This window comes from Seriola dumerili, unplaced genomic scaffold, assembly GCF_002260705.1.
Source record: "Seriola dumerili isolate Sdu_G_001 unplaced genomic scaffold, Sdu_1.0 BDQW01000283.1, whole genome shotgun sequence".
NCBI classification, from domain to species: domain Eukaryota; kingdom Metazoa; phylum Chordata; class Actinopteri; order Carangiformes; family Carangidae; genus Seriola; species Seriola dumerili.
Window position 1 is genome coordinate 79,341 of NW_019174538.1, and position 8,916 is coordinate 88,256.

Below are 8,916 nucleotides of genomic sequence, written 5' to 3' on the forward strand. Positions count from 1 at the left end.
GTCACATGACACGGAGTGGTCTGTTATAATGCTACTGGTGCCTAATAGTTTAACTTAAACATCTAGAAAACGTACGTAAAAATGAATATTAATAATAAACATTCACAGAGTAATTAAATTATTACTGAAGGTTTGAGTGAAGTTTTTCTCTCTCTGAAATCACCTGAGGCCGTTCTGACCTTTTAGGGGCCAAGCTTTTCTACGTGTGGCGGGGTAGATACACACACACACACACACACACACACACACACACACACACACACACACACACACACACACACACAGCTGTTATGACAGAACAGACAGATAAGCCTGGCGCTCCCAGACCAAATACACTTGCACTGCACCGTGGGAAACAAGACTGAGAGTGTGTGTGTGTGTGTGTGTGTGTGTGTGTGTGTGTGTGTGTGTGTGTGTGTAGTTTATGCTTCTTCATTTAACACTGTCCAACCAAATAGTCTTTGTTTGCGTGTTTGCTATAAATTCTCATAAACTTCATCTCTTTGTTTCTGCTTCAGCTCTTTTATTACTGAAATATGTGTCATGTTCGTGTGTGTGTGTGTGTGTGTTTCAATGTTACTCAAGGACACTTTAACACTGATAAGTGGCACGACACAACAACCACACATCTAGAAACCTTGAGAGCACTCAGCCGAACTGTCTCACACACTGAGAAACACACAGACACACACACAGACACACACACACACACACACACACACACACACACACACACACACACACACACACACACACACACACACACACACAAGGAAATAGACACTCATGGTTATAAGTGGACTGCTCTTGCAAATGGAAGCAGTCTGAAACACACAGATAGGACAGTGAACAATGTACACACACATATAGGCAACACACACTACATGGTGGTAATATACTATATATATATATATATATATTTGATATTAGTCTTAACACACACACAAGGTGACTCTCTCTCTCTCTCTCTCTCCATTTCCATGTAATTCTCATCTGTCTCCTTTTTTATTGTCTGTCCTTGGTTCATATCTGTCTCCTCTTATGTCACCTTCACTGCCTCTCTGTCTCTCTCTCCCTCTCTCTGTCTCTCTCTCTGTCTCTCTCTCTGTCTCTCTCTCTCTCTGTCTCTCTCTCTGTCTCTCTCTCCCTCTCTCTGTCTCTCTCTCTGTCTCTCTCTCTGTCTCTCTCTCTCTCTGTCTCTCTCTCTGTCTCTCTCTCCCTCTCTCTCTCTCTGTCTCTCTCTCTGTCTCTCTCTCCCTCTCTGTCTCTCTCTCTGTCTCTCCTTCTCTCTGTCTCTCTCTCTGTCTCCCTCTCTCCCTCTCTCTCTCTGTCTCTCCTCTCTCTGTCTCTCGTGTGTGTTCTGTCTCTCTCCCTCTCTCTCTCTCTCTCTCTCTCTCTGTCTCTCTCTCTGTCTCTCTCTCCCTCTCTGTCTCTCTCTCTGTCTCCCTCTCTCCCTCTCTCTCTCTGTCTCTCCTCTCTCTCTCTCTCTGTCTCTCTCCCTCTCTCTGTCTCTCTCTCTCCCTCTGTCTCTCTCTCTCTCTCCATTTCTCTCCTTCTCTCTGTCTCTGTCTCTCTCTCTGTCTCTCTCTCTCTCTCCGTTTCTCTCCTTCTCTCTGTCTCTCTCTCTCTCTCTCTCTGTCTCTCTCCCTCTCTCTGTCTCCCTCTCTCTCTCTGTCTCTCTCCTCTCTCTGTCTGTCTCTCTCTCTGTCTCTCTCTCTCTCTGTCTCTCTCCTCTCTCTCTCTGTCTCTCTCCTCTCTCTGTCTGTCTCTCTCTCTCTCTCTCTCTGTCTCTCTCTCTCTCTGTCTCTGTCTCTCTCTCTCTCTGTCTCTCCCTCTCTCTCTCCCTCTCTCGCCGTTGGCTCTCCTCCCTTGTTGTCTGTTCTGTCTGTTCCTATCATCATCCACAGCATCTTTACATCTTCTTATACAACTGCCCATATTCACTGACACTGGACTGTGTGTGTGTGTGTGTGTGTGTGTGTGTGTGTGTGTGTGTGTGTGTGTGTGTGTGTCTCATGTCTGAGAGAAGAGAAACCTGAGCAGGAAACTGAAGTTTAAATTTAAAACACTGACAAAAAAAACAAAGGTAAAAGTAAAAATCCTTCAGAATATTTCCTGACAAACTAGTAAAAACTATTTCAGACATTAATTTGACAGAAAACGCTCCAGGAGAGGTGATCTGTGAATCTGTGAAGGTGTGAGGGAAGGTGAGGACAGACCTGCAGGAACGTGTGATTCATAACAACTGAAAAACCTGATCAGAGTTTACAAAATATGAAATATTTGACACTTAAAAATGGTTCTATGTGTGACCTCATCACTGCTGTCTGACGTTTCCTCTGACACCATCTTTTCCTGCTCTGGTTTCTGTCGACATAAATTCAGTTCTTTGTTTGTTCTTCAACAATAAGTTTTAAATCAGTTTATTTTCAAAAGACAAGAAGCAGGTTGAAGAATAAAATAAATATGTCACTGATCGACAGTTGACAAACAGTTTGGTTGATCAATAGAAAATGTATCAATTATTTTGATAGTGAAGTAATTGCTAAATTCCCTCGTTCTCTACTTTTATTTGATTTAATAATAATAAACAAATATCTTTGTGCTGACATCATCAATAATTAATCAATAAGATCAATAAGACTGGCATTTTTCACTATTTATTGACACTAATGATTGATTAATTGAACATTAATCTACAATAAAAATTAAAACAGTACCTGCAGCAGTGGGCGGAGTCTGAGGATGAAGATGACAGATGATACAAACATTTAGTGGTGATTGGACGTTTAAAAAAAGAACGAGGACACAGGAAGGATGAGGAGGAAAATATGGAAAGTTAAGAGATAATGAAAAGGAGGGATGAGCAGGGATTCACACAATCCTAAAAAAACAAAGGGAGCAGCTGGATGGAGGGATTGAATGGAGGAGCCTCGGGGAGAGGAGGGGATGGAGGGATTGAGTGTGAGCGCTGGAGGGAGAAGAGGAGCGTCAGAGGATAGAGGCGAAGGAGGGATGAAGAAGGTTTATGGAGGACGTGTGCAGAGGGGATAAGACAGTGACCTGAAGGGAAGAACGGCTGCCAGACGGATCGGAGGAGAGATGGAGACAGAAGAAGAAGAGATGGAGAGAGAGAGACAGAGAGATAGAGGAACTGAGGAGAGATATGACGATGGTTTAAGACTCTGAACTGGAGCCAGACCTGATTAAAGACGAGGCCAAAAACCCTGAAGCACGAGTAAAACCCTTCAGTGAAGGGATGAGTGGGAGGGATAGAGGGATCAAGAGAGAAAGAGGGGGGTGGGGGGGGAGAGGTGAGAAAGAGGAGGAGGAAGGTGAGGATCCCCTGAGGAAGGGAAAGAGGCAAATGTGAGGAGAGAAAGACCAGTCATTTACTTCTGTTTAAATACACACACACGCACGTGCACGCGCACACACACACACACACACACACAGCCACACGCACACACACACACAGACATGCACACGCACACACACACACACACGCACACGCACACACACACAGACACGCACACACACACACACACACACGCACACACAGACACACACACACACAGACACACACACACACACACACACACACCCTGTATTTACATCTCAGAAGACATGGAGATAATAAAGAAAAAACAGATGAATGACAAGAAACAAACTCCTGGACTTAGATTTATACCTGTACCTAGACCTGGACTTAGACCTGGACCTAGATTTAGACTTGTACCTGCACCTGGACTTAGACCTGGACTTAGACCTGGACCTAGATTTAGACTTGTACCTGTACCTAGACCTGGACTTAGACCTGTACCTGGACTAAGACCTAGACTTGTACCTGTACCTAGACTTACACCTAGACCTGGACTTAGACTTGTACCTGTACCTAGACCTAGACCTAGACCTGGACTTAGACCTGTACCTGGTTAGACCTAAACTTGTACCTGTACCTGGACTTAGACTTAGACTTGTACCTGTACTTAGACTTGTACCTGTACCTGGTTAGACCTAGACTTGTACCTGTACCTGGACTTAGACTTGTACTTGTACTTAGACTTGTACCTGTACCTAGACCTGGACTTAGACCTAGACCTGGACCTAGACTTAGACTTGTACCTGTACCTAGACCTGGACTTAGACCTAGACCTGGACTTAGACCTGTACCTGTACCTGGACTTAGACTTGGACCTGTACCTGTACCTGGGCTTAGACTTGGACCTGTACCTAGACCTGGACTTAGACCTAGACCTGGACTTAGACCTGTACCTGTACCTGGACCTAGACTTAGACCTGTACCTGTACCTGTACCTAGACTTAGACTTGTACCTGTACCTAGACCTGGACTTAGACCGAAACCTGGACTTAGACTTAGACCTGGACTTAGACTTGGACCTGTACCTAAACCTGGACTTAGAATTGGACCTGGACTTAGACTTGGACCTGTACCTGGACTTAGACCTGTACCTAAACTGGACTTAGACCTGGACCTAAACCTGGACTTAGACTTAGACCTGTACCTAGACCTGGACTTAGACATGGACCTGGACTTAAACTTAGACCTGTACCTGGACATAGACTTAGACCTGGACCTGTACCTAGACCTGGACCTAGACCTGGCCTTAGACTTAGACCTGTACCTGGACTTAGACTTAGACCTGTACCTAAACCTGGACTTAGACATGGACCCGGACCTAGACTTAGACCTGTACCTGGACTTAGACCTGCAACTGTACCTGGACTTAGACCTGTACCTGGACTTAGACTTAGACCTGTACCTAGACATGGACCTGGACCTAGATTTAGACCTGTACCTGGACCTCGACTTAGACCTGTACCTAGACCTGGACTTAGACTTAGACCTGGACCTAGACTTAGACCTGTACCTGGACTTAGACTTAGACCTGTACCTAGACCTGGACTTAGACATGGACCTGGACTTAGACCTGTACCTGGACCTAGACCTGGATCTAGACCTATACCTGTACCTGGTATTGATTTAGACCTGTACCTGGACTTAGACTTAGACCTGTACCTGGTATTGATTTAGACCTGTACCTGGACTTAGACTTAGACCTGTACCTAGACCTGGACTTAGACCTGGACTCAGACCTGGACTCAGACCTGGACTCAGACCTGGACTCAGACCTGGACTCAGACCTGGACTCAGACCTGGACCTGTGAACACTGAAGACAGATCAGCTCCACAGTGTCCTGCAGAGACTAACTGGATCCTGTTGATCCCTGATGACACAGCTCCATAAACATGTCAGTAAACAGACAGAGAGACGTGTCCTCAGTCAGAGACGCCCACCTCATTCCTGACCAATGACTCTGTGTCATTTCTGTCTCATGACTTCAGCAGATGAACAATGATTCATTTAGAGAATCAAAGCTTCTTCCTGATTCTGCTCCGGCTGCAGCTCGTTTCACGCTTCTTTTACATTTCACTTTACTTCATCTCTGTAATTCACTCCAGGTCTGTGTGTGTGTGTGTGTGTGTGTGTGTGTGTGTGTGTGTGATGTATTATACTCCCTCCATGAAGGTAAAAGCAGCTTTTAATCCTGAAACACAATTCCAGATGACAGATTTGAAACTGCTCCACAAGACCCCGAACAACCCCGACACTTTCAACATGGCGAGTTTCTCCTGTCAGAGTGAGCCCACCTGCAGAGTGTACCAACACAGGAAGTGGACGGAGAGATCCAGGAAGTGAGAAAACAGTCACACAGTTCAGCAAACTTCAGTCAATGGAAATGGAAATTCTTTTTCCACATTCACGCCGTGGCTTGTGTCGTATCGGGGAGAGCCGGGTCGCACCGAGAGGAAGACGGTGGAATCCCTCGTCACAAAGATCAGCTTCACTCACATGATGGAAAGAGCTGGATGGAACCTGAGGGACGGGTGGGGGGAGCTGCTTCCATCAACCTACAGGTGGTGTTCGAGGGGAGGACAGTGTGTATGAACACTGCACCCCCCCCCCACCACCTCATCTCACCCTCCTTCACTGCTCTCCATCTACCACCTTTTTAAATTCACACCTGCTTCCTTCACTGCTCCACATTTTCATCTGCTCCTCAAGTTTTCCTTTAATCCCTCCATCCGTTCCACTTCACCTCTTCCTGTGGGTCAAAAGGTCTGAAGCCCCGTAACATAAGAAACCCTCCACCCTCCTCCCTCCCTCATCTGTAACAGTCTCCTCCTCCCTCCATCTTCACCTCCTCCTGTTATTTCAATTTCTTGCTTAGTTTCTTTTCCTCTGTCTCCACCTCCTTGTTTCCTGCCTATTGTCTTTTTCTATCCCTCGCTCTCTCTTTGATTCTTTCTTTCGATAACACAGCATGCTTTTTTTTCTGTCTTTATTTTCTTTGATCTCTTTTCCTAATCTCTTCCGAGGGGATTTACTGGTTTACACTGTTGGAAACATCCAGAGCCTCACACCTCAGTGTTTCACAGCCTCAGTGCAACATGATTCACACTGGATCATTACACTAAGAAAGTTTTCGCTCATGTTGTGTCTAACTGTCCAGGACTGGGTTAATCAAAGGAGCTATCTGATTGTCTCTTCACAAAAGCATCTTTGTCTTTATAAGACAAGACGTTATAACACGTCCTCTGAGCAGCTACGTCTTCAGACTGGAGGCTCCAGTGAGGAGACAGGCTGGGGCTAGCTGTTAGCATGCTAACTTCAGCAGAAGAGAAGACGTGACAGAGACCAGAGTTAACATTGGTGTTTGTTTCCACCTCTGGAGACAGATGTTGCTGAGGAAAGAAAGAAGTTTCTTCAGGACTGGTCAGTAAACAGCTGCTAATGCTAACGTTAGCTCATTAAAGACTGGTGTGGTTCAGTATAATGCTAACAGGGTTAGCAGTTCCATGCTGTGTGGCTTTTAGAAATAGATATAACTGATGATTCTATTTGTAATTTTCCTGTTTTCAAAGAAATTTCATGTCTCCTAGAGATCAGAGGAGCCTGTGTCTGGTTTAGTCTAGTTTAGTTTAGTTTAGTTTAGTCTAGTCTAGTTTAGTTTAGTTTAGGTCTAGTCTACTTTAGTTTAGGTCTAGTCTAGTTTAGGTCTAGTCTAGTTTAGTTTAGTTTTAGTCTAGTTTAGTTTAGTCTATGTTAGTTTAGGCCTAATCTAGTCTACTTTAGTTGAGGTCTAATCTAGTCTAGTTTAGTTTAGTCTACTTTAGTTGAGGTCTAATCTAGTCTACTTTAGTTTAGTCTACTTTAGTTTAGGTCTAATCTAGTCTACTTTAGTTTGGTCTACTTTAGTTTAGTCTTCTTTAGTTTAGTTTAGGTCTAGTCTAGTTTAGTCTACTTTAGTTTAGTCTTCTTTAATTTAGTTTAGTTTAGTTTAGTTTAGTTTAGTTTAGTTTAGTTTAGTTTAGTTTAGTTTAGTTTAGTTTAGTTTAGGTCTAGTCTAGTCTAATCTAGTCTAATTTAGTCTACTTTAGTTTGGTCTACTTTAGTTTTGTCTTGTTTAGTTTAGTTTAGGTCTAGTCTAATCTAGTTTAGGTCTAGTCTAGTTTACTTTAGTCTAGTCTAGTCACGTCTAGTTTACTTTAGTTTTTACCTTTGCTAAGTTTTTTAATTCAACACCACTGTTAAAGAGGCTCCTCAGGGATGTTTTGTTGTTGATCAATCAGCTGCATGTGATTATTCAACATTCCAGTTATTTATTTCTCGTCTTGAAAAGTTCTGTATGGGACTTCTCTGGGTTCAACCTCCCCTCTGTTTGTGAGCTGGTTGTAAAACTGCTGCGATAATAAAAAACTACTCCTACAGGAATGTTGTTGTGCAGCTCATGAAACTCTAACTGTTCACTAACCTTCACTAACCTTCACTAACTACTCATCCCTGTTTCACCTGACCTGATCTGTTCCTGCTCTCTTCCCATCAGCCTCTTTGTCTCTGCCAGTATTTTCCATGATATGATTTGTGTTGCTCTTCTCTGGAAACTACTCACTCAGCAGCCTCTGCCTCACCCTCGTTTCACCCCTCCTCACACCTCCTGACCCAGCAGTGGAGAGAGAATAATCACAGCTGCTCTAGTAAAAGATATTTTTTTGGCTATTTCTTAAATATTTTATTAAATGAGACACTTTTTTTTACATGAACTAATTTGTACATTTGTCTCATGTGAGTTCAAGTTTTCATACATAACAAAAACTCTTAACTCCGGTGAATTCACTTCTCTCATCTGTCTTTTATCATCACATGATGGACTCTCATAATAAACAGTGTAGAGCTGAACGGTAATAAAACATAAGAACATGTGAAGCACGTTCATGAGTTTTCATTCTAATGTATAAAAAGCAGAGATATATCTGCACAGCGCTGTGAGGCTCAACAGTAACAGCAGCAGTAACTTCCTGTTGTTACCTGTATGACACTGACTGATGTTCACTAACTCTGTCTGTGATTGGTTCAGACGGCGGAACAGCTGACCTTGTGATGACCTGAGCCCTCCCTCATCTGCTGCAGTGTGAGGCTGTTACACACTCCACTGGGTTCAGGACAATTCATCCTCCGTCAGCAACTTCAACACAACCTCCAGTTCTCATCCCTATTGACCTGTTCTCCAAGAACACACACTGATACACACTGACTAACACACACTAATACACACCGACTAACACACACTAACACACACTGACTAACACACACTAACACACACTAATACACACTAATACACTCCGACTAACACACACTAATACACACCGACTAACACACACTAACACACACTGACTAACACACACTAACACACACTAACACACACTAACACACACTAATACACTCCGACTAACACACACTAATACACACCGACTAACACACACTAATACACACCGACTAACACACACTAATACACACCGACTAACACACACTAACACACACTGACTAACAC

General features: G+C 43.7%; 1 protein-coding gene across 1 annotated transcript; it reads right to left on the reverse strand.

The window, feature by feature from the left end:
* Window positions 1-1,107: 1,107 nt before the first annotated feature.
* On the reverse strand, window positions 1,108-1,767 carry LOC111230727 (RNA-binding protein 25-like; the record flags this gene model as incomplete). The annotated part of the gene is made up of 2 exons (XM_022757556.1): window positions 1,108-1,158; window positions 1,717-1,767. Coding segments are annotated over 2 exons (102 nt in total), but the record flags the coding sequence as incomplete, so codon positions are not given.
* Between the last annotated feature and the right edge of the window lie 7,149 nt (window positions 1,768-8,916).